This window comes from Cricetulus griseus, chromosome 6 (genome assembly GCF_003668045.3).
Source record: "Cricetulus griseus strain 17A/GY chromosome 6, alternate assembly CriGri-PICRH-1.0, whole genome shotgun sequence".
Taxonomy (NCBI): domain Eukaryota; kingdom Metazoa; phylum Chordata; class Mammalia; order Rodentia; family Cricetidae; genus Cricetulus; species Cricetulus griseus.
Window position 1 is genome coordinate 74,580,922 of NC_048599.1, and position 24,248 is coordinate 74,605,169.

Consider the following 24,248-nt stretch of genomic DNA (forward strand, 5'->3'; position numbering starts at 1 on the left):
ACCAGCTGGTGGGCGTGCCCATGAGGGTTGGAGGCGGTGTTAGAACGATAGTCCTCGAGTCCTAAGGTGCGGAGCGCGCCCTGTGGGCGGGGCTAGCCCATGCAAGGCGGGGCCTGGGCGGTCCTTGAGGCCGCCGGTCTATCCGCGCTGTAAGCCGTCCCGGAGAAGGCCGGGAAGATGGCGGCCTCCTGGAGGCTTCGCTGTGACCTGCCGCTGCTACGTTACCTCCTGGGCTTCGGCAGCCGTCGAAGCCTGGGCCGGGCTCAGGGTGCTGCAGCGTGGCCTGTCGGCCGTGGAGCGAGCTGGAGGTGGTTTCATGGCGCTCAGCCGCTGCAGGGTGAGTGGCTGGCGCTCGTTGAACTTCTCTCTTTAGCTGAGCAATGGGCCTGGATCGGGGTGTTCTTGTTTGGGGACCCGCTTTTGTGAGTGTAGGTGCCGAGTCTCCCCGTTCCCTTCAACCTCCCCCAGAACGGGTCTCCTGAATTAGCCTATGGCAAGCCTTGCGGCAAAGGACCGTCTTCAGACTTGGTAGAGCTTGACTCGGTCCTTGGCCTCCAGGGCTATATGGCTTCTCTGTGACCTTGCTTTGGAATTTGAGTTTATTTAGATGTTACCGAGATGGGGTCTGTTTTAAATCCCCTATTTTAGACCCTTTTCAGTCACATGTCAGATTCCTTTAGTTTCATCATTCATCTCTATCGTAATAAAGATGACCATACACTGTTACCCATCCTTATTCATTCAAAGGGCCTGTCCTTATTGTGAAACCTTGAATCTTAATTCCATTTAATGGCTCCTTTGCAGCATACAAGACTTAAATTAGAAATACAGAATCACAGACATGACCAGAATGTTTCAAGTAAAACATGTAGCATGAGATTCATACAAGCTCTTGCATAAAATTGCTCTTAAGTAATGGTATTGGACTCGGAGATAAACCCACTGTTCTTCCATTATTTAACATACAGAATATCAAATGGCAGGACCTTTCTTACATGTGTGAGTATGGGCTGGGGTTTAGAGGGACAGAGATGACGTTTTTCAGAATCATTAGAGATGTAAGTCATCATTCTTAGCACCATCTGGTGAAATAGGCATTGTCCACACTTTCAGAGGTGTTTGAGGCCCAGAAAACAAAACAAAAACAAAAACACAGCTTATAGAGTAAAGTGGGTGCTTTGGGGTTCCTAAAGAGTGGGTAATGGGAATTAACCTAAGTCATTTTTGGTATGATGTTTAATAAATGCCCCTTGATAGTGGTCTTTAACAATGTAGTGTATACTGTTTTCTCTGCCCCGTCCTCATCCTCATTTGTGAAAATTGAACTTTCCTACATTTAGCTGAAACGTTGACTCAGGGATGCTTAGGAATCTGCTCCTTACACTTTGTAAGTCTTGATGGATCAAGACTTTTGAGACTCCCTGCCTCAAAACATCATGGAATGTTACAAGCTTAGAACTGGGTGGAATTGCCTGTGAAGGGTCTTACCCTTGCTTGTGAAATATTTTTGAGCATCTGAATGCCCTAAACTCTAACAAAAAAAGAGTTTATGTGCTTGCATACAAAAATGGGCAGTTTCCAAGATCTCCTTACAGTCGATTGCTTCTGCCTTTAGAAATTCACATAGGCAGTTTCCAACAGATAAATCTTGACATTTTGCCTGTTCCTCACCCTCCAGACAGACACCTTGAACAACTTGTCTCTAAGCATCATCTGTAAGGAAGATGGTACTGAATGAGTAGTTTCTTATCATTGCTGCCACTATCAACTTAAAGCATAAATTCATCATCTTAAAGTTCTTGGAGTCAGAAGCATAAAATGGATGTCATCAGGCTGACATCAAGGTGTCTAGTTGAGCCTGCCTTCTTTGGAGGTTCTAGTAGACATTCTGTTTCCTTGGTTTTTTTTTTGTGTGTGTTTTGTGGGGTCTTTTTTTTTTTTTTTTTTTTTGGTTTATTTTTCCAGCTTCAAAGGGCTTCTTAAATTCATGGGCTCCTAATTTCTGTCTACCTTCCAGCTCAGTAATGGCTAGTCTATCTCTCTTGCCACTCCTCCTGTCTTCCTTCCATCAGGGGGATGAAGAAGTCTTGTTGCTATGGTGTGCCCACATGGATATTGGATGTTTTCCCTATCTCAAAACCAGTTGATAATGACCTTAGTTCCACATACATCTTCATTCTCTCTTGTTATATATGTAACATATTTCATGGTTTTGGATATTGTGACAGAGACCTCTGATAAGGATATTATGCTACGTGTGAAGCCCAAATTTATCTACCTACTCTTACCTGTGGGCTTTTGTTAAGCTACTTGAATATTATCTATTTTAGGAAATATGAAATTACAGGGTTGTCTTTTCATCTTTATATATAAGGAGTTTCTTTATGAGTTGGTACTAAGAATGATGACTTAAATGTCTAATGAATCCTAAATATGTCTTCTCTGAACCCATCCTAATCTCCAGCCATACTCACACATATAAGAAAGTCCTGCCATTTGATATACTGTATGTTAAATAATGGAAGGACAGTGGGTTTATCTCCATGAGTAAAAATTGTACTTTAATAAAACTAAACTGCTTTCTGGGTAATCAAAGACTCTATGAGTTGGGTACATTTATTAAACCCATTTCTCTTTAACACACTTATATAGGATTTTAAAATCTGTAAATTTGGAAGTACTCTTGTTTTGTTTTCCCTAAAAGGTATTTATTGGCTACCTTTGTGAGCTATGACACATGCTGTGTTCTTAGCTAGTACTTCTTAAATTTTTTATTAACTTTCCTAATGATCTAAAACTTTGGCATTATTGCTATTTACTTGGGTTAAACTACAAAAGCCTAGAAAAAAAAAGTCATACTTTTGTTTTGAACTAAACAATGCTCTGTGTATCTATGTTCAGCCAATCCCTTCTTTCATTCTTTCAACTGAAATGCTTTTTGAGAAGGCAGTGTTACTTGTCACTAGCCTGATTGCATAAATGAGCAAATGTCTGTCAGGTAGTGGGCACATGGCAGCCTACTTACAAAGTGTGATCTACTGAGTAGAACACATTCTTGGAATTCTGCCACCTGGCCCATTCAGTTATATTAAGTTCTGGACATGCAATCCTGAATTTATTTGATATTCTTATTTTTACTGTGTTTATAGGCCACTGGAGAGATATGAAGACAGGAAGGATTTCAGTGGTATATGTAGTGAGCCCTAAGAAGTAAGTTTATGTTGATGAACCAAGGAGTACCTAGAAGAGGGGGCAGTCCTTCCAGGCTGAAGACACAGCAGAAACCCCCAGAAGCCACATATAGTGGTTACGGAATGACACAGCATTTGGAGTTTCTCTGTTTCTACCTTTTTAGACTAGATGGGATTTGGGTTAGGTTTTTTTTTTTTTATTGTTATTTATTCATTTATTTGGGTAGGGTAGGAATGCCACAGAACATGTGTGGAGGTCTGAGGACAACTTGTGGGAGTCTGTTCTCTCCTTCTATCATGTGGGCTCTAGGGACTGAACTCAGGTCATCATATTTTGCTGAAAGCTCCTTTACCTATTGAGCCATGTCTTCAGCCAGAGACTTGGATTACTAAGGTATTTAGTATTACCCCAAGCATCAAGGGGGAATGTTGTTTGTGTTCTTTTCATGTACACTGCAGTGATGTGTTGGAAATTAAACACACAAATCCACTTGGTAATGATATTTTGGGGTAGAGTCCCTAGGGAGGGTTAGAATTAGGTGATACCAGAAGAGCAGTGCACCCATAATGGATGGCATCAATGTCTTAAAAAGAGGAAGTTAAACCCAAACTCAGGCCAGCATGCTATACCAAATCTCCTTGTGTTGTGTTGGGTAAACTAGTTCATAAATCAGTCATCAACTTTGAGCTGTTTTGATTTCTCTAAAAACAAAAATGAACCTTGATGAGGGTATGGGCAAAGGACTGTAAGAGCCAGAGATCAGGAAGAAGTGGGATAAAACAGTGTCTTCTGGGCATGAGGGAACTGCTGCATTCCTGAAACCTTAGCAACTAAGGTACCCTGCATAGGATCCCCATACGATCAAGCCAGTCAACATTCCAGCATGAGGGTGGAGCTATTGACAGTTGATGACTGCTAGTCAGTCGGAAAGAGTCCTTTTAGGATTTAGTCCTTGGTAGGTTGACCTCCATCCAGTGGATAGCACCACTGCCATGGATATATGGGCAGAACAAATTCTACTCCATGAGTTTAAAGAAAAAAGTGTACCTGATGTTGGGAGGGGTAGACAGGGAGGGATGGACTAAGGAGTTGAGAAGGAAGAATAGGGGTTGAATATGTACAAAATACATTGTATGCATGTATAAAATTCTCAAAAATATTAATACAAAATGTATTTTTAGAATGAGCCTTGGATAGCAAAGTTTAGGAAGTGGGTTCAGAAGTGATATATAATTTATTGAGAGCTTCCCTTGCACTGTGCAGTCTTCCCAATAATTAGCATGAATTAACTCCTCTGGTGCTCACAGACCCATGGTATATGTTCTATGATAATCAGTTTCAAACCATCTGCCCGACACCAAAACTACCTATCAAGAAACTGCTGGGTCATAGACAGCAGAGTAAATCTAGCAGCATGCTGGCATTTTATTCACTGTGTGTCTATCCTAAATGAACTCTTGTAAATATTCTTTGTATTGGGAGTGAGACATACTTTAATAGCTACAACATGAAATAGTAGTTTAGAAACAGTCCTGGTGTAACTACTATTTAACGTAATTTTGGATAAATGCAATTTTAGGCTACATAAGCAGTAGCAGAATTACACAGTATAGTTTGAAAATGTTTATTTCTTACTATCTTATGTTTCCAATTTGCCTTCTTAGTGTTCCCTTAAGCCTTACTTGCTTTTGACAGCAAAATGTGTCTCTGACACATATGTCCATTTCTTTTGCTAAAGTAATTGGAATGGTGATTTCCTTTTGCCCATGTTGCAGCCTTGAAAATAAACTGGGATCCATGTAAACTTTTACTTTCTGGTTTAATGTCAAGCAGCCCAGCACAGAACTCTTCTGGAGCTTGGAGTATTCAGTGTGAGAACATAGATTCTTCTCTTTGAAACTGTCACCTTTCTAGTAGCCTTCTTTGAAATACGCATTGACTATTTCCTGAAAGTATGTGAAACAGTCAATAAGCTGATGATTGAGGCAGGAGGATGGAGGACAGGGAGTTGGAGGCCAGCCTGGAGTACACAGTGAGACTCTCTCTCAAAAACCAGGGGCTGAGATGAATAACACATAGCCCTGGGTTTAGTTCCCTATATTGTGGGATGGTGCTGGAGGTATCAACAGATTGTCTAAAGGAATTGAGCTGTATATGACCCTGGAGTAGGTAGTATATTTGCCATGTCTGCTTTCTGCTCACTACATTTCTATAACTGCATAAGAACTTTCTTCCATTTTTTTCCCATTACAGAAACATTTCTAGGGGAGAACTGACACTGGCAAGCAAGCGTTCAAGACAGTCTTTGGGGAATTTACTAGCGCTAGTTTTGAGAGGGGCACATATCTTTTTGAACACTGATACAAAGCTCTCCCCTCTTCAGAAAAAAAATGCACATTTGCAAAATTTTGTGTTTCAAAGGGACATGGATCCTACCACAATTTACCCATAAGTACCACCTATCCTGTTTCTAGAGACATCTTGGCTATTTCCTATAGAAAGTATTTGTGTTGCTTTGCAAACATATTAAATAAATCTGAGAACAAGAAAGATGTATTTTAATATAGAAATTTCAATTATAAACATGTATATAAGTCACCACAGTAAAGCCAGTAATTGGAAGTCTTGACTCATATCTAGATGTGGGTTAAGGTCACTCTTGGACCATGAGACCATTTGTCCCTAAACATAAATACTTTGTGTTTTCATTTGCTCAGACTCTTCCCTCAAGTGAAGAACTTTCTTCATTATTTAAATGCCTCTCCCAAGTCTTCCCATATAAGTAAACATCCAGACAAGAAATAGTGCTTTCTAAAAGGTAATTGAAGGAGGATTTAGTAAGTGACATTTTTGTGAATTCAAGATGCTGTTTAGAACAAGATGCTTGTCTCCACTGCCTAGAGGGAGCCAGTTGGGAAGACCTCTGAAGTGCTGTGTCCTATAGTGGAGGATTTAGCCAGCCCCTGGTGACTCCACAGGAAGCAGGGTGCTGCAGAAGAACTATACCAACTTCACTCTTCTCTCCCTTCAGTTTCCTGACTGCCCTTTGGCTGAACTCAACTGGAGGTCAAGTGCAAGGAAGCCAGTTTATGTAATCCATTCAGTGTAGTGTGGACAAAGACGAATGAAGACAGCCCCTACATCACTGACTTTTTCCCCTCAGCTGTTACACTGCATTTCTCCCATCATTTTAATGTTTAAACTAGTAACCACTGTATGATGTAAGTATAAAAATTCCCATGTTAAAAAGTAGAATAATCCAAATATAATGTCTGTTCTTGGAGAAGTCAAGTATAGCTTCTGTGGATTGTATCTGTAGAACAGTAACAGGATTTTACTCTGCAGTCTAGGCTGGCCTTGAACTGAAGATGCCTATGAAATATTCAGCCAAGATTTATTCTTTATGTAAAAGTAAGCAAGCACATTCATCTATAAAACGTTGCTTCTGTCTTTAATAAATGATAAAATTATGTACTTACTTTAAAATAAATTTCTTTGTAATTTTGTGTATTTGTGTATACATGAACATGTGGAGGGCAGAGGATAACCTCGGTCATTCCTCAGGATCCTTCTTTTATGTTTGAGAGAGAGTCTTATTGGCCTGGAACTTTGAATAGGCTAGACCAGCTGGAGTGGCTTTTCAGGGGATATGCCTCTGTCTCCCACATCTCTATTGCTGGGGTCACAAGCATGTGCCATGGCACCTTGTTCCAGACTTTGGAGGGGGGACACCAAACAGCTCCCAAATGAAGGCATGGAGACTTATTAGTTATGAACACTCAGCCTTATCTGAGCTCTTATTTCTTGCTAGCTCTTATAACTTAAATTATCCTGTTTCCCTCCATCTACATTTTTCTCAGAGCTTTTTACCTTTCTTTATGTATGCCCAACTCTGTGTCTACTGACTGGCAGCTGCCTGGCTGGCCATGGTGTCTTCCTCTCCCCCCACCCCATCTCCCATCCCCTTCCCCCCTCTCCTCCTCCCTTCTCTCCTCTTCCTAGATTTTTCCTCCTACTTATTCTCTCTGCCTACCAGTTCCACTATCCTTTCTCTGCCTACCTATTGGCCATTCAGCTCTTTATTAGATCAATCAGGTGCCTTAGGCAGGCAAGGTGAAACAGCAATACATCTTTTCATAATTAAACAAATGCAGCAAAAACAAATGTAACACCCTTATGTTGTTAAACAGGCAGCACAAACATATGTAATATACCTTTATGCAGTTATTCCATAGCAGCTCCTGACTTTTGTTTTTGTTCTTTTATTATTATTTCTTTTACTTTTCATATAATTACATCATTTTCTCCTTCCCTTTCCTCCCTTCAAATCTACCATATACCCCTCCTTGCTCTCTTTCAAATTCCATTTCTTTTTCATTATTGTTGTTGCCTGCATATATGTGTGTGTATGTGTCCATATTAAATATATATATATATATGTATATATATCCTAAATATAACCTGTTTAATATCACTTGTATGTATGTTTTCAAGGCTGACCATTCGGTATTGGATAAGCAATTGATATGTTCTCTCCAGGGGAAGATAATTCTCCTGCCTCAGCATTCCTTAGTTGTCTGTAGTTCTTTGTGTATGGTTGAAGCCTCATGGTCTTTCCCCCAAGAACTATGACTTGTTTGCTGTCCTTGTTCGGCTCCTGTTTAAACAGTCATGTTGTGGGACTTTATGGGCATAGCTTCTGACTTTACTAGGAGGTACATTTCATAGCAAAACACCCTGATCCTCTGACTCTTAAAATCTTTCTAACCCCTTTTCTAAAATGTTCTGAGCCTTAGGTTGGGGAGTTGTCTTGCCCTGGGACTGGGTTGCAAATCTCTGCCTTTTGATTGGTTGTGGCTTTCTGTAATGGTTTCAGTCAGATGCTAAGAGAAGTTTCCTTGATGAGGATGGGAACAATAGATTTTGAAAGGAAAAATATTGGCTTAGGACCCTCAAGACCAAGTTGTCAGCACAAAGAAGGGACAGATGGTAGGAATAAGGGACAAAGACAGGAGATAGAGTAAGAGGGAGAAGGGGAAGGAACAAGGGAAAGGAGAGAAGGGGTACTTTCCCTAGAAGCAAAAGGACTGCCTCTGGATAGAGAGGAGATAGACCTGGCCTATAGGAAAATGGCAGCTTATAAAGATACAATGGGGGCACCCCATGTCAGGATGAGGTATTTAATTTTAATTGGGCATATTAATTAGATGAGCCAAATGGGGACTTTTGATTGCAGGATTTCAATACTTTGATAGCTGGACCTTGGTATCAGTGTCAGGATGGGGGATTGGACAAATAGGAATGAACCTTGGGGCTAGCTTTAGGGATGGAATCCAGTGGTTTTTAGAAAGACAAGGAATGGGAGAAGGGCAGGGCCTGCCAGAGCCACATGATGGAGTGGACTACTGTACCTTCACATTTAGTAAAGTGGTGGTTGTAGGTTCTCCTAGAGCCACGACTTCACTAGCCCTGAGTAATAATTGGCTACTTGTCCAGTATCAGGCATGATTTCCCTCATTGAGTGGGTCTTAAGTCCAATTACATTAGAAAGCTGCTGGATGCTAAGGTTGTGTCCCACCGCTGCACCCTTAGGGTTATTGTGCCATGCTGGTCATTGCTGTGGTTCATAGGTGCTATTGCTGATAGGACTACTGGTTACTTCCCTCATTTGTACATTGTTTTAGTCTTTGTTTATGTGCAAACAGTAGGTAGCAAATGGATATCATGTATTACCATTGTCTTTGGAGTGTTTGTTAGCATGTCAGGCAAGCCCTGTAGCAGCTGTTTTCATACATAATGTTGTATATTTGTTTCTGTCACAGGCTGTAGATGTCTCAGTCTGTTCTACCAGCACTACAGAAAATAGTGAGGCACAAAGAAAGCTGGCAGCAGTCATTTATTTTAAAGTGACACTGAAATTGCCTTTATGCACTGCTGCAGTCTTACTGTTTTGTTCCCTGGTGCTGGGTTTAAATCACATGTCCTTCATTCTGCTGTATTCCATTTAGCCTGCAGATGGCAGGATTGCTTTATTTGAACAGCAATTTTGAAGCTGCATTTTATTAGTGATTCCTGTGTTGGAGCTAAGAAAATACTGAGCAATTTACTTTTGTCTTTGCCTATTCATTTCAAGGTTTTTGTGTGCTTAGGTAACAGTCCAGTAAATGGGCTAGAGCATGCCTTGGCTGTACCATATATAAACTGCCCAATGTCCTTTAATCACTTTCATTATTGTAATGGAGCTTAGATCTGCTTCATGTTAACAACACAAAGCAATTAGTTCTGCATTTATATTTTAAGAGTTTGTTATAGTAATTTCTGTGTTAATCCAATGACCTTTTATAATTCCTGTATCTATCATGAATTTAAATCTTCAACATAATTGATTTTGCTTAAATATGAGATTTGTTGCCAGGATAAAAATATACATTAGGAAAGAGAAATTAGAATCAGATTATTATGCCACATTTAAAATTAAAGCTGAATCTTGCTGTAGGAAAACTGACAACAGATTTGAAGAACTAAATAGATCACTTCAATTTGGTGATAAATTGTTCATACAGTTCATATTGTATAATAAGCAACATTCCAAGCAGTCATTTATTGTGTTGTTCATATGAGACAGAAAGACAGTAAAATAGTTTTATTGGTTTGTGGGACATTTAAAGGTTAGTGTTTTAAATATGGAAGCAGAAGTAGAAATCCATAACTAACCAAAGGGCCAAGCTCCTGAAGTACAATTGAAGTGAGGGAGGAGTGAAAATATGAACAAAGGAGTCACGACCATGATGGGGAAACCCATGGAATCAGCTGACCCGAGCTAGTGAGAGACCACTGACTCAGGTCTGACAATTGGGGAACCTGCATAAGACCAAACTAGACTCCCTCAATATAGGTGACAATGGTGTGATTGGGACAGTATATGAGACTACTGTCAGTGGGTCCAAGATCTAACACTAATGCATAAACTGACTTAGTGGAGCCCATTTTATATGGAGAGAAACCTGCCCAGCCTAGACACAGGGGTGTGGGGTGGAGAGGTGCATTGGTCCTGCCTCAACTAGATGATGGGACAGATTTAGTCTACTTCCTAGGGGAGGCCTTACCCTCTCCATGGAGCAGATGGGAGGAGGAAAGGGGAGTAGAGGGTTTGGGAGGGAAGGAGGGAGGAAGAACTGGGATTGGAATGTAAAAAATTAATTAAAAAATGAACAAAAAAAGTGTTTTAAAATGAATTAGTAGAAACATATAACACTATAATCTTAATATTTTTATTGTTTTATAACTTTTGTATATTGACTCACTTGCCAATCAGGAATATTCTAACTTATTTATGAAAAGAAACAGGCACTGAACTGCTACAAAAGTTAAATTCTGGCAAAATACTAAATATGATTAAGTATTATTTTAAATAAACTGGTATAACTAGTTGAACAAAAACCTGACTTCCTTTATCCTCATGTTTCCTCTAGTCTCACTGATAGTTAGGGAAGTTGAAATTAGTAGGAAATAGTTGGTGCACATTTCACAGTCTTCTCAGTGAAATGTACTGTTTACTGGAATGAAGGAGGAGGCTGTAAATACTATCTAATGAAAATGAAATAGCATGGGTACAACTTAATCCTATTCCAGGGAGCTAAAGAAGCATATACTAGGCCTGATACCTAAAGCCTGGTTTATTATTGTATGCTTACTTTCCCCACCAGAAGAAAAAAAATGTTTGGGAAAAAAAGTGTATAATATTCCAATCCAAAGGGGATCTGTTAGGATGAAACATGTATTCTTGTTAATAAGTTATTGTGAATGGTTTAAAATGGCATTTCTAGCTGGAAAGTCTGCAGACAGGTTGGTTAGAATTGGAGTATATGGCACATCTGTAGTAAACCAGCACAATCAGTCAAGAGACAGCACTGAATAATGACAGTGTCCAAAATAGCTTTGTTTGCTTTTTGTCATCTTCACAGAGTGAAAGGGTAGTGATCTACTGTGGGATTTTTTACATTTTATTGTCATCATTCAGAGAAGCAATTGTAGTTCACCCATAAAGAGTGACTGTGTGAAGAATGTTTAATTTTTTTTACTTTTAAAATCAAAATTCTGGAGTTCTTGATGTTGTACTTTGAAAAATAATGCTTAATAAATGCAGACATTTCATAATATAGTCTTTAACATTAGGAGTAGTGGGAATACGAAGGTCTCTTGGGTGAGAGATTACCAAAGGGATAATAGTAAGAGCTGCTCATATCATGGCATCTGAACCAAGTGTAGAAATACTAGAAAGTCTGTTTTGAGAGAACTGATTTAATGTTTGTCATAAATCATGATCCGATTGTGGAAGCACTGTGTCCTTCTATTTCACCTCTCTGAAGTAGAATTCTAGGTGGCAGATTGACATTTGTATGATCGTGACATCCTGTCCCATTATGCCAGGCTTGAACTTTTTAATAAGAGCTATGTATGGGGGCGGGGGTTGTTTGTATTTTTGAAGCTATGCTTTTTAGAGAGTGGCTTGCTATTTAGAAATGGTGCTATTTAGAAATAGCACTAAATAGTGGTGCTATTTAGAAATAAGGGTGATTTTGCCTTCTTATTTTCCAAGCATGTTTGTCCCTGAGTTTAAAAAATACATGTTGAGAGTTGAGCTTGATGTCTTCATTTGTTTAGCAAGCTGTGAAAATCAATACTCAACATAATCCGAGATTTAAAAACGCATTACTTCAAAGTATGTTTCATGTATTAAGTTTTGAACACTTGCTGAACTTTTCATAACTATGAGTATACCATCGTTGTGATTTGGAATTAGACATACATTTCTAATGCTTCAATAAGTTAGCATTCACACACATGCAGGTATGTATGTATGTTTTCTCTAAGTAGATTCCTACTTCCAGTTGACTTAAGACTTTGATGACATCTTAAGAGAACAAGAGTATTGAGGTGGTATAGTTGTATTATTTCTACCTATCTAGAATCCTAATGTGCTTCTTTTAGTGCATAAAGGGTTTTTTTTTTTTTTTTAACCAAGAAAAAGACTTTTAGAGCTGTGTTGTGTAGCTATAATTTGCATCTCAATTGGTGTTCATTTGGGAATTAAATGAAATTATTGGTGATAATGAAGAAAGCCAGAGTAGACAGGAGTTGGATGGTCTATGGTCTCCAGGCTCTTTGCAAACTACAATGCTTTAGTAATAAATTTGGAGTAAGAGACCCATTTAATCTATTTCTCTCTCATATTTTTTGTTAATATTTTAACTTTATTTTACATGTGTGGGTGGGCATTCTAACTGTATGTATGTCTGTGTATCCATGTGTATGCCTGGAGCCACAAGGCCAGAAGAGGTCATCAGATACCCTGGAACTAGATAGAGTTACAGATGGTTACAGGCTGTTATGTGGGTTCTGGGACACAAACCCAGGTCCTCTGGAAGAACAGCAAGTTCTTTTAACCACTGAAATAACTCTCCAGCCTGTATTTGTATCTGTCCTAATACATCTGAGATTAGCTGCTCTCTGCTGCATTTGAAACATCCCTTATCAGTTGTGAAAGTGCTTTCTTAGTACTGCAATTCTTTATGCCCAAGGAAAAGGAGTATTAGGTATTTTGTTAGACTTATGAAGACTGCACATGTGGAGTTGATATGTCTGGTTTGCTGTCGTTGATTTCTTCGTGACTAGGTTACCCATAACCAGCAGTTAAATGATGAGTTGCATTTAAGGGACATTAAGGAACACAGAGACCCAAAGTGAGGTAGCATAGTAGGGGCTAGCCCTGAGGTAGGCAGGAAGACTAAACTCTCTTACTATGAACTGCAGTTCTGTCATTGAAAATGGGAATGTTGCCCTGGTGGTGATGGCTGCACACCTTAAATCCCAGCACTCAGGTTACAGAGGCAGGCAGATCTCTGTGAGTTTGGGGGCAGTCTGGTCTACACAGTGAGTTCTAGAACAGCCGGGGCTATTTGTTACTTGGAGAAACCCTGTCTCGAAAAAACCAAAAAAAGAAAATGGGAATGTCAACAGGGAGTACAGTGTAGACTCATCATTGGGCTGTTATGAGTGGTCATTCCACTTTTCTAGCTCTTTAACACTGTGATACCAGTTAAAAGTCAGGTAAATGGAGATTAGATTGATAGGTAGAGTCTAAATGCTGATGGCTTTATTGGAATGGCTTAAAATCTGAGGCCATCTGTGTTATCCTTCTCAGTATAGCCCTGTATTTAGACTTTGGGTTTTTTGGTTGCGGTCAGGAGGTTGTGTGTGAATTGCTGCCTCAAGCCCACAGAACCCCAGTGACTGGAGAAGATAGAAATGTACCTATGGATCTCTTTGAAAGATGATTGATTATCACCTAGCCCATGGAAGGAAAACCTAAGAGGAAAACATATTTCCTATAACCAGAAAACTTCAAAGAAATGAATGCTTTCCCCTGACTACGTGACTTGAAAGGACTGAAAATGCCTTTACCATGAATGGCATTCTCCATTTGAAACTACAGTAAAATCAATTAGGTTTCCAAAAGGAAATTTCTGATCCTCTTAAGCATTCCTGTTAAATCCTCTTGCTTGTAATCCTCTAATATCAACAGAGAAAAGGAAACCATATTCTAGCCCACATTTGGAATGTGTGAGCTGTGCTGCAGTCCTTGAGAGTTCATTGGGACAGAGGACATTCTGTGTTGCTCTGGTATTCTACTGCAATAAGTTTCATATAAGTTGTAGTGTAAAATTCACATGATCTTCCAATGAGTTCCTCCTATACAGTGAAGACTTTTGGGAAGGCTGTTGCGTGATCAGGTGGTATCTCCGTTAGATGTCTAAGGAGAAAGTAGTTCCTTAGCTGTGCTTCACTGAGAAATCTCATGGGTCACCTATTAGGATATGAGGTCTGCTTATCACCTTAGGTTTTCCTGCCCAATCCCCCTTGACAAGACTGTTCCTGCTCATACCTACTAGCAACAACAGTTGCAGATTGAAAAGTGTAGAATTAGAACAAATTAAAATAATCAGGTTCATAATGTCTGATCTCGGCCATTATTTTGTAGGACATTAGAATCCTGTCTTGATTTTGTTTCATGTCTTTTGGTCATGAAAAAGGAGCTGAAAGTATTCTAAATATTTAAGTATTCATTAAACAAACCTAAAATTTTGGTTTTTCTGTAGTCACTTCTCAATAGGCTGTGAGGTACAGTGTGTGTGTGTGTGTGTGTGTGTGTGTGTGTGTGTGTGTGGTGTATGATGTATGTGTGTGTGTATGTATGTGTGTATTTTGGTTAATCTTTTCTGTTTTCAATTTCAGCGGATCCTATTAAGATCCTAATGCCATCACTGTCTCCTACAATGGAACAAGGGAACATTGTGAAATGGCTGAAAAAGGAAGGTGAGCAGTGTGTGCCAGTGTCTTCCCAGCTTGCTTATTTGATCATTTTATTCCCATTACACCATGTATTTTATTTGATTCGTGTTACAAAGGAAGAAGATGTGTTTCTTTGCTGGTTAGTGTAAATTTATGTAAATAAAAACTTCCCATATTGGTGTATCAGAGTTTTCTGGGTTAAACTATGTCTTTTTACTTTCATATAATAGTGAACATTTCAAGACTTTCCCTTTCAATATTTAGTTCTTTTCATGGCCATTGGTTTCAAAATAATTATCATTCTGCTTAATTTATGACGTTATTGTAGTACATTTGTGTGTCTGCTTGCTTTCCTGGAAGTAGGAAAGTTGGGAGGGTTTTTCATGAGAAATAACAAATAAATAAGAATATAAGGAAACTCTTTAAAAAGAAGCAACAGCAACAGGAAGGAATATGGTTTGCTAGCTACTGGGCCTTTAGGCTCTGTAAAACTGTGTGTGATAGGTGCTTCAAAACACAGACTGGTGGAACAGAATAGAAAATTGGACAATAAATACAGATGTTTTGGGTTTGAAAACCACACAATATTAGATTCCTTGTTTGTGTTGTGTCAAGACTAAATTACAAATAAGTCAGATTCCATATAAAAATAAAAACATTTGTTGCAAGTACTAGGAAAAAGCTTGATAGATTCCTCTACAGCTTATAGTGTTGTGAATTCCCTGCCTCTCAGAATCCATAGGCAAAAATGGGAACAAGTGTTAAATTTGCTGAAAAAAGAATTATATTGTAGGTCTTGAGAAAATGCTTAGTAGTAAAGAGCACTGGCTATTCTTCCAGGGGAAGTCCTAGCCACCCACATGGTAGTCCAGTTCCAGGGAATCCAACTCTTTCTTCTGGCCTCCATGGGCACCAGGCACACAAGTGATACATATGCATACATGCAGACAAAACACTTATGCACAGAAAACAAAATAATAATAATAATAATAATAATAATAATAATAATAATAATAATAATGTGTTTATATAACAGAAAACACGGTAAGCCACATAAAAAGAATCTAGTGGCAAATTGAAAAACAAGAATATTTGTAGCTTGTATCATGAAATGTGAATGCTCCCAAAAAAAGTCAATATATGATCAGGTGGGTTACAGAAAATAGGTTCCAAATTGCTCTTAAATGTGGATTAAAAGATGCTTAATCTGTGTACTGATAAAGTAAGCAAATAAGTACTACTGAAATATCATGTTCACTATTATATACAGAAATGTAGAAGTTTGACATTTGATCTGTGGATGGAATGGTGGAAGTGGGTACTCTCAAATACTGAGAGTGCAAAATAGTCTAAACGCCAAGAATCCTCAGTGTTTAGAAAGATTATGTTTGTATTTATTTCCAGAGACTTCCACCTTGATGTTACACTGGTAAAAATAAGACAAAACCTACCACACATGAGACTATTTATTACAGCCCTATTTATAATAACAGAAAATGGAGGCAGCCCAAATGGTGGTCAGGATGAGAGCTGTTGACTTTTACAATGTCTATAATAGTATAAAGAAGTGAACAGTACCTCCTGTTGTGGAGTAATGGTCAGTGAGAAATAGCAGGGTAGAAACAAGGGCAATGTAATTTATCAGAAAGAGGAACGTCAGTGCCCGGGCTTTGGTGGCCTAGGACTATGGGTAGAGTTAGTGGTAGAGCACTCACCAGCAGGTGAGAGGGCCTGGAATCAGCATCAGGGGAAGGATAAGAGAAAAGCTTAAAAACACCAAGCGCTTGTGATGACAAGGACAGGGTGGGGGAGACAGAAAGACTAGAAGGTCTTTCTGAAAAGGTGGATGTCTCTGAAAAGGTGGATGTATATTTTTGCAGGTGAACCTGACCATACATCTGGTTGTGGGTAAGGCTATTTTAAATGTCAGTAAATTTGCCTATAAATGCCTAATGGATTCTAGCTGAAGGAGCTCCAAAAACAATCCTGGGGGTGAGTGATAGTTGGATAGTGATGTGAATGTCAGGCTTATATATGTATTTTACAGAATAAATCAAAGGAATAGTTAAGCTCATGGGTCTGGGACCCTGTGCTTTGCTGTGAGTCACAGATAAAACAGGTGAACAATAGTAGAGGTTAAAGAAAGACGCTGTGGCAGTAATTTTCAAGGTCTTTCCTGGAAATACGTAGAAACAAGGACCAACCTAGAAGGCAAGAGCACTGCCATAAAGCATTGTGCTTTAGTCTCTTCAGTCCCAGCTCCCACTGAAGTAAGTGAAACTCCTTGAAGCATGGTTACTGCTAGAGTAGGAAGTATGCCTTTGAAACTATAATACCCTGTTAGTTCAGGAAGCAAGGGTACGATCAAAAACCTAAGAGGGCATTTTATAGACTTCAGGAGCCAAAGCAAGGTAGTTTAAGGATCAATAAGGATGATAAACAGCATTTGAGTATACACTAAGTAAGTGTGTTTGAACCCTAAGTTCTGAGTTACACTAAAAACTAATAGTGATTGAAAAACTTCGGAGGATTCTAGAAAATTAACTCATTTTGAAAGTAGTAATAAATGGAAAGACTAACTATCCCTCCCCATCTTTTCTCCAAACTGTAGCTGAAGGTAATAACTGCATAATTGATAAGAAGAAATGTCTCATTGTTGGCATACTTCAGCTGTTAAAAGTGTAAAAGTCATTCTAGTATCAGTGTGTCACTATTTTACTGTCTGTTGTGAAATAATAGACGTAGCTAGTGATTGGTGGTGGCTGCTAGCTCACGATAAGAGAGGCAGCTAGGTAGTCTGTGGGGTTAATATACCCCACCTGTCATGAGCAGACTGTACTTAATTTAAGCCTGCCATGTTCAGTGAGAAGTGGGACGTGTTTCATGACACCATGAGGAATGGTGAACAAGCCATAGATTGGGGAATGCTACAGGCCAGTTTCTTGAACAAATAAATTTCAAGAGTGGCATGCAGGGAGGCTGACCTAAACCATAAAAGACTTAAGAGACTAAGGCAGTGTGGAGACCTTATTTTGATTATGATTTAATCAAACTGAAGAGACATTTTTAAATCTGGCTGGATTTTGAATACTATGAAGGAACCATTCTCTTTAGAAGTTTAATGGTGCTGTAGTTCTCTCCAGGGGCTAGCACTTGTAACAATTGTGTATAAAATGATGCTAGGACTATGATTAGCTTTGAGGTGACAGTGGTGGAAACTTTAAGGCCAGGGACAGGGATGGGTGAAACAAGACTACTTATGACTACACTTGATGATGTGACTTCATGAACTTTCCTTGCCACTTTTGTGTATGTTTGAACATTTGTAATAATGTATATATTTTAGAAGTTGTATTTAGTACCTCTGTAATATAAGCTAAAGTGAGAAACTACTCTTTAGTTTTTTAAAGTATCAGATGATTTTGATTGTTGGTATTACTAAGTTATTAAGAATACTTGATACAAAACTGTCTTTAAAGTCGTGTTTATCTACTGTGTATAGCAGCCATTTTTCCAGAACTCTTATCATGGTGGTTAGAAAAAAACAAAAACCAAAAAAACAAAAAACCCTGAATTTCCAGGCCAAGGAGGTGACAGACAAGGGGGGAAAAAGTACCACCAGTGTGAAGGAAGCTGGGGAAAACCCTCTATTTTCTGGACTCTGCTTTTCTTTTTCCTTTTTCCATCTTTTGGTCATTGTTCCCTTGGTAGTAAGAGTAATTGTTGTGCCCAAATTCTGAACCCTCAAAATCACCAAGAGACCCCATCCAATGCAAAAGTAAATAAGTTAACAAGCTAACTGTATTAACTTGGTTCCTTTGTCCTACTGACATGGCGGGTGGAACAAGAAGGACCCAGAGACACCAAGGGGCAAAGATGTTATTGGGACAGAGCAAGGGGAGTGTCTAGGGGTCCACAACCATCTCAGGATTGGTGCACTTCTGGGCCTGGGCTAATTTGTCAACTGGTTGCTATGGCCTATAAGCCCTCCCAGGGCAATTGCTATGCTCTGTTACTGTGAAGCACATTCAGAACCCTCCAGCTAACTTCTGATTGGTTCCTTGCCACATGGAGGGTATCTGACCTCCTAGTGACTGGGGCAGGTCGGGCAAGGTCTAAAGGCTGGAAACTCAGCAACATGTGCTGAGTCAGAGGCCTACATCTTACTGGGTCTTTTCTGCAGCCTGCCATGGCTGCCAAAACAGGGAGCTGGGTAAGAGTCTGGTCCCTTCATAATCCCTCCAGATATTAGCCACTGGCAGATGTCTTCCTACATGCTGTCTAGCTGTCCTTCCCTCCTCTTTATTCATGCTCCAACATTTGAAGGAAAAAGGACAGATTTTTAATCTATTCAAAATCACTAGATATACAGAGAAATTTTAGGCAACCAGGTGCACTCTCCCTAATATTTGTCTTGAAGGCTGGTCAAGCAAGTGCTAAAAGAGAACAGAGGAGAGAAGAGTAAGTGGCAAGCTCTGGCAAAGACTTTGAGGGGGTCCCCATGTGATGTGAGCACAAATGTCTTTAAAACAATGCTGTTAAATGGTCCAGTCTGGTGTTTAATGAATAGTACATGCAACATTGAGAGCATGGACATAGATTGTAACCCTCACAGTTATGTTCTGACTCCCAGAGGTCTAGCATTCAGATGTCACTTCTGCCACTGATGACATGTGTGGAGACCAGGAAGAGAGTGGTCAGGTATTTAGTTGAGAAATATGCCAGAGTCCATCAGGGTCATAGTCCCAAAAATGAGGTGTGGAGTCAGTGAGGAAAAGAGAGAGAGATACAGAGATCTCTCAGGGATCTCCTCAGAGAAAAAGAGAGGGAAAGTAGGCAGAGCTTGTTCTCTTAAATGGACCTTTGTACCTGTGTACTGAGCCAAGGTACTGCCTGACATGGGTCCCAGATCTCCAAGTGATGGGACCAGGTTTGCATTTGCCTGCATGGTAAAAACTCCCATAACACATTTAAGAATCATTAAAAATGAAAGTAAAGGGTGCTGAAGAATTATAATTCACAAAGTCAAAATGCTGGGACTTTTGCCATGTGGTTCATGCCAGAAGTGAGCTTGCTAAATGAGCTTGGTGGTTTAGGACAGCACTGCTTTTCTTTGAAAAACATCTGGGTGCTAGGAAAGGCAAGAAAATGCATGACAACGTGGACCTCACAGCAGAAGTTTGGTCATAAAAATCAGGCTGGAATGGAGGTAAGGGATATGGTATAACTGATGGATCTTAGATATTACATTTGACTGGTAACGTTGCTTAGCTCTTTTTCTTTGTGGGGAATGTGTTTGTGCATTAGTATGCTTTCTTCCCTGGTTATGAGCAGTTTGGGCAGCTGCTGTAAGCAGTTAATGGGTAGGGCCAAAAGCCTGGAATGTAACAGAAATCCTTGAAGGCTTTAAAGATGAGCTAGTCCCTATAGAATAAATGGACTTTAAAATAAAGTGAGAAACCCCCAAGAGCCCACCCAGAGCAGGGAACAGAAATGTGGAGCTATGTGCTCTGCTGGACCTGAGCTGTGGCTCTGGAACTGCAGAGAAGGAGATTTGAGCTGGTCAAGAGGTAGGAAGACAGAAGCCAGGCGTTAAATTCAGGCTTGAGTGTGGTTGGTTTTGAGATCCTTGTTAGACACTGAAGCAGGTTGCTCAGTGTGTTACAGAGCATAAGGGCTGGGTTGGTGACAGAAGAGTTAGTCATTAGCATATGGGTAGAGTTCAGTGCTATGTGACAATATAGTTATTGTTGAGTTGTCAATCTGTATATAATAAGAATGCCTATACCCTTAAGTTTCCTCTCAGGGGCTAACCTTGTGAGGCCTTGGGGTTCAAATTTACAAATGGGACTTTGTGAGGGAGAACTCAATGGCTGAAGCAAAGGTTCCTCAACTTTTAATACCTTTGAAATATCTGGCCAAAGCCATCCTGTTACGATAAATCTTTCCGCCAAAAGACGCCAGAGCCCTACTGCCACATGGGCGGTCTCTGCCAGCCGCCTGAGTTCTGCCCACCCAGTTAGGGCCCAAATTAATGCACAGAGACTTATATTAGGTACAAATGCTGCTTGGCCAATGACTAGAATTTCTCATCTGCTAGCTCAGTCTTAATTATCATAAATCTATATATTTTATAAGACTTATAGAGGATGCCTTCCGCTGGCACCCTCTCTTGCTGGTGGATCACATGGCGCCTCTGGAGGATGCAAAGGGGAAAAGGGGACACTTCGTGTTTGTCCTTGCTTAAATATGAGTCTTCTTGCTATGTCACTTCCTGCCTGGATCACCACTTCTCAGAACTACATTTCCCAGAATCCTCTTTGACTCCTAGTCCCATCTAATTTGTTGCCTCATTGGCCAAACAGTACTTTATTTATCATCCAGCAAGACAAACACATACACAGAAGCACTTCCCCCATCACCATCCTAATGGAATAATCCATGCAGGATTCCAGGGTCCAGTCCCATTTGCTGAGGGCTCTGTCCCAAACTTAATGATGTGCCCAGAAGCTGTCATCTAGGAGTGAGACTCCGAAACATAGCCGGCAGAGACTATTCCCCCAGGATCTACCAGTAAACTCAAAATATGTGAATTTGAATTTATTAAACATATAAGAGAAGGAATTTCAAATGACAACATAGACACATTATGCAAAAACATCAGGCAAAGAGAAGACCAAATGGAAATTCTAGTCGTGAAAAGTGTTGGCCACAAACTGGGAAACAATATTGAACGTTGGGTGAAAAGAGAAGGTTTGTGAACGCCACACAGGAGGTAATAGTGGGGGATTAGAAAGAGAAGTCTAAAATGAGACATCCAGTAGGGCTAAAGGAGAAGATGGAAGACAGAAAAGATTCAAAGAAACATCTGACAGTGCCTTCTAGAACTTCAAGAGTCACATAAACCAAAGCCAGTGCTTCACTCATGCACTTGGGGGACTGGCTTTGCCTGGCTACTGCCATTGTTTAAAGTAATTAATTATCAGTGGCTAAGGAAGCTCCACGTTTCCAAGTAATGTGATCCCTGGGAGTCTGTTTTCCCCTCATGACTTAGAGCCTTGTCTGTTTTCATACTCATTACTGCAGGAAATTGGTACCTCTAAACAGTGATTCAGAAATATTAAGTTCCTTCACACTTTGAGAATTTACGGGCCTGTAGATGTGAGTGTGGCAGCTCACTGGCAGTCTGATGAGGTACTCCCAGTGGAACCAGGCAGGATCAAGAGGCAGGATGAGTGTAGTTCAGCCATCTGTTATGCTTTTCCTACAATGCACTCCTTTCATTAATGACAGGCAATGATATATTTCAATCTTCTGGAGCATATTTCCCTGCTGTTTGCTTTTAAAATCATGTATTAAGCCAGTTTGTGTTGGGGTGGGGGGTGGGGGGTGGGGGGAGGGGTGTGAAGGGGGTGTGGTTTAGTAATGTATTGGAAGTAATTGAGACCATTCTTAATCCTTGTTTTCTTGGTAATTCAGGAATCCTTTAAAGATTGTTGCCACTGTGATCTAATGTGCTTAATGCAATACATCTATAATAGCTTGGTTAATTCCTTTTGTGTTGAAAACAAATTTATATTCTGATATACAGTTTTTATTCACTGTTTTTGTTTGATAGATCTTTATTGACAATAGTCACTATAATTTAAAACAATTACTTTAGTATTTAAAACATCTAAGAAGGTTGAAATTGCAAGGAAAGACTAGATAATGATCTGATACCCTCTAAGCAGAGTGTGATCTTCATAAGCATTCCTAAAAGTCTGAGACTTGGTAATTACAGCCATGTCTGACAATGCTGCCATGACTACATATGTGTTAGATGCTAGAGGATGCAGCAAGATGAAACCTGCCCTAGGATTCACGCCTGTCCACTGTGCTCTGGGAATGAGTTAACTGAATGAAATTCAGTTCTAGCAGATCTCATCTTTATTTGATTTTCTACGTTACAGAAAAGTAAGATAAGAACATATATCAGCTCCATCTTTTGAATAAGTGAGTCAGAACAGTTTTGTATTTTATATTATAATACTTAATTTCACTCTAAGACTGGAACAGAAATACCATAAAATTAGAGACAGTGCTTTGAAAATGTTACACTGTATCCATGTTTCCAGTCTATTGGAAAAGGAGTTGAGCTGGAGTGAAAGTTTCCTATTTGGGAGTATGTTTCAGTGGTTTTTTTTTGTGTGTGTAAAGTAATTTTAGTTTATTTTTCTTCAGTTGAAAAATCAAGTGTATTTTAAAGATTCTTGGTTCCCACTTTGTAAAAGTCTGTTTTCTGCTCTGAGGTGAAGCTCTATGGAACAAAACCAAACTGAGATGATGGTGTACAGGTCGGGGAGTGTCTGGTTGGCACAGGCAGAGTAGGGAATATGTTTCTTCAGAATCCACTCTTAATGTCCTTCCTCAGCTCATGAGACTGAAAACTGTGACTATGTCACACCACTTTTGTGTAAGTCGTAGATGATCTGTAACTGGTGTCAACCTACTGTGTAAAATTCCAAAGCAGGGGTTCTGAAGGAAGCTGCATTCCCTGAGTAGGTGCCACTGGAGTTGTCAGAGTGGTTTGTACTATAGCAGAGGCCTTGGCTTCTGTTTGTGATGCTAAAGTGGAAAAATTTGAAAAGTGAATTTCACAATAACCCTTGTCCAATGCAGCACTATTTTGACAGTTTTATCAAGGAAGTCCTTTCCATTCCCATAACAATCATCGATTTTCAGCACACAATTCCATAAAAGTATGGATGATGTGACTGTCAACCACAGTTCAGTTGTAGAATGTCTCTCACCCCAAAGACACCTGCTGTCTAATGCAGCCACTTCCTTCTTTGCCCAATTCTTGCCAACCTGCCCTATCTTTAGCCCTTTCTCGACGTTTCTTCTAGAATATAGGAGAAAATGAGCTTTTTTGATTGGCTTCTTTAATCAGCCTGGTGGTTTCCATGGACTCACTGTATCACTAAAGAGCACATTCTCCTTGACCTTCATACAAATCTAACTTATGGGCTCTACAGAAAACAGCCGTACTCCACACACATCTTTGAAACAGATGTCTAGACTTCATTTTTGGTAGAGCAAAATTGTTTTGTAGGAGGCAGGGGATTGTGTTTGTTAATAAAATAAACATCACTGTTAAATGTATTTGAGACATGTTTAAGAGAGGGTCATCTCTGTGGACCTCATCCTCAATTCTGTCAGCTGCCGATCTGGACAAAGGACCTGGACAATGCTGCTGGCTTCGGTGCCGGGGAGCGGCTCCCGGGCAGGCCTCTGCTCTGGCCCCTCCTGGGGCCCGCACTCTCGCTCCGGGCCCGCTCCACCTCCAACACTGACATGGACCAGGAGGAGATGGTACAGGAAGCAGAGGAGCTGCTATCTTCTACAGCCAACCATGTGGTGCTGAGAACCCACCAGTGAGCCTCAGCTAAGAATGACCCACTAGAACATAAACTGCTGGGCAGAATTGAACGCTTTGTTGTAGCCAGTGCTTTTTGTAGTGCTTTCCGTTCTTGTGTGTGTACGTTGTACATGAATGTTTGCTGAATGATGTGTCTAAATGACAGACTATGGAATGAGGGAGGCTAATTCTTGATTATTAGTGGCTTAATAGCTAGCAATATATCTCTATCTTTATTTTTAGCAGGAAATGTTGCATATGCTATTTAAAGGTGTGTGTGTTTGTTAACATAAAACTCCCGGGT

General features: G+C 39.9%; 1 protein-coding gene and 1 non-coding gene across 6 annotated transcripts in view; both read left to right on the top strand.

The window, feature by feature from the left end:
- Positions 1-127: 127 nt before the first annotated feature.
- The window catches only part of Pdhx (pyruvate dehydrogenase complex component X), a 58,292-nt gene continuing 34,171 nt past the window's right edge, over positions 128-24,248 (top strand). Inside the window, exons 1-4 of one of the 5 annotated variants that reach the window (XM_027422372.2) lie at positions 199-337; positions 3,150-3,210; positions 6,224-6,413; positions 14,488-14,568. In XM_027422372.2, coding sequence (XP_027278173.1) covers positions 14,508-14,568 — 61 coding nt within the window. In that variant the 5' untranslated portion in view covers positions 199-337; positions 3,150-3,210; positions 6,224-6,413; positions 14,488-14,507. Of the gene's footprint in view, positions 338-3,149; positions 3,211-5,909; positions 6,011-6,055; positions 6,414-14,487; positions 14,569-24,248 lie in introns of those variants that run through there. The other 4 variants (XM_027422374.2, XM_035446280.1, XM_027422373.2 and 1 more) reach the window with 4 other exon arrangements.
- Positions 23,773-23,862, top strand: Mir1343 (microRNA mir-1343). Its single transcript, NR_105115.1, has one exon. It is a non-coding gene; the product is annotated as a microRNA mir-1343 (primary transcript).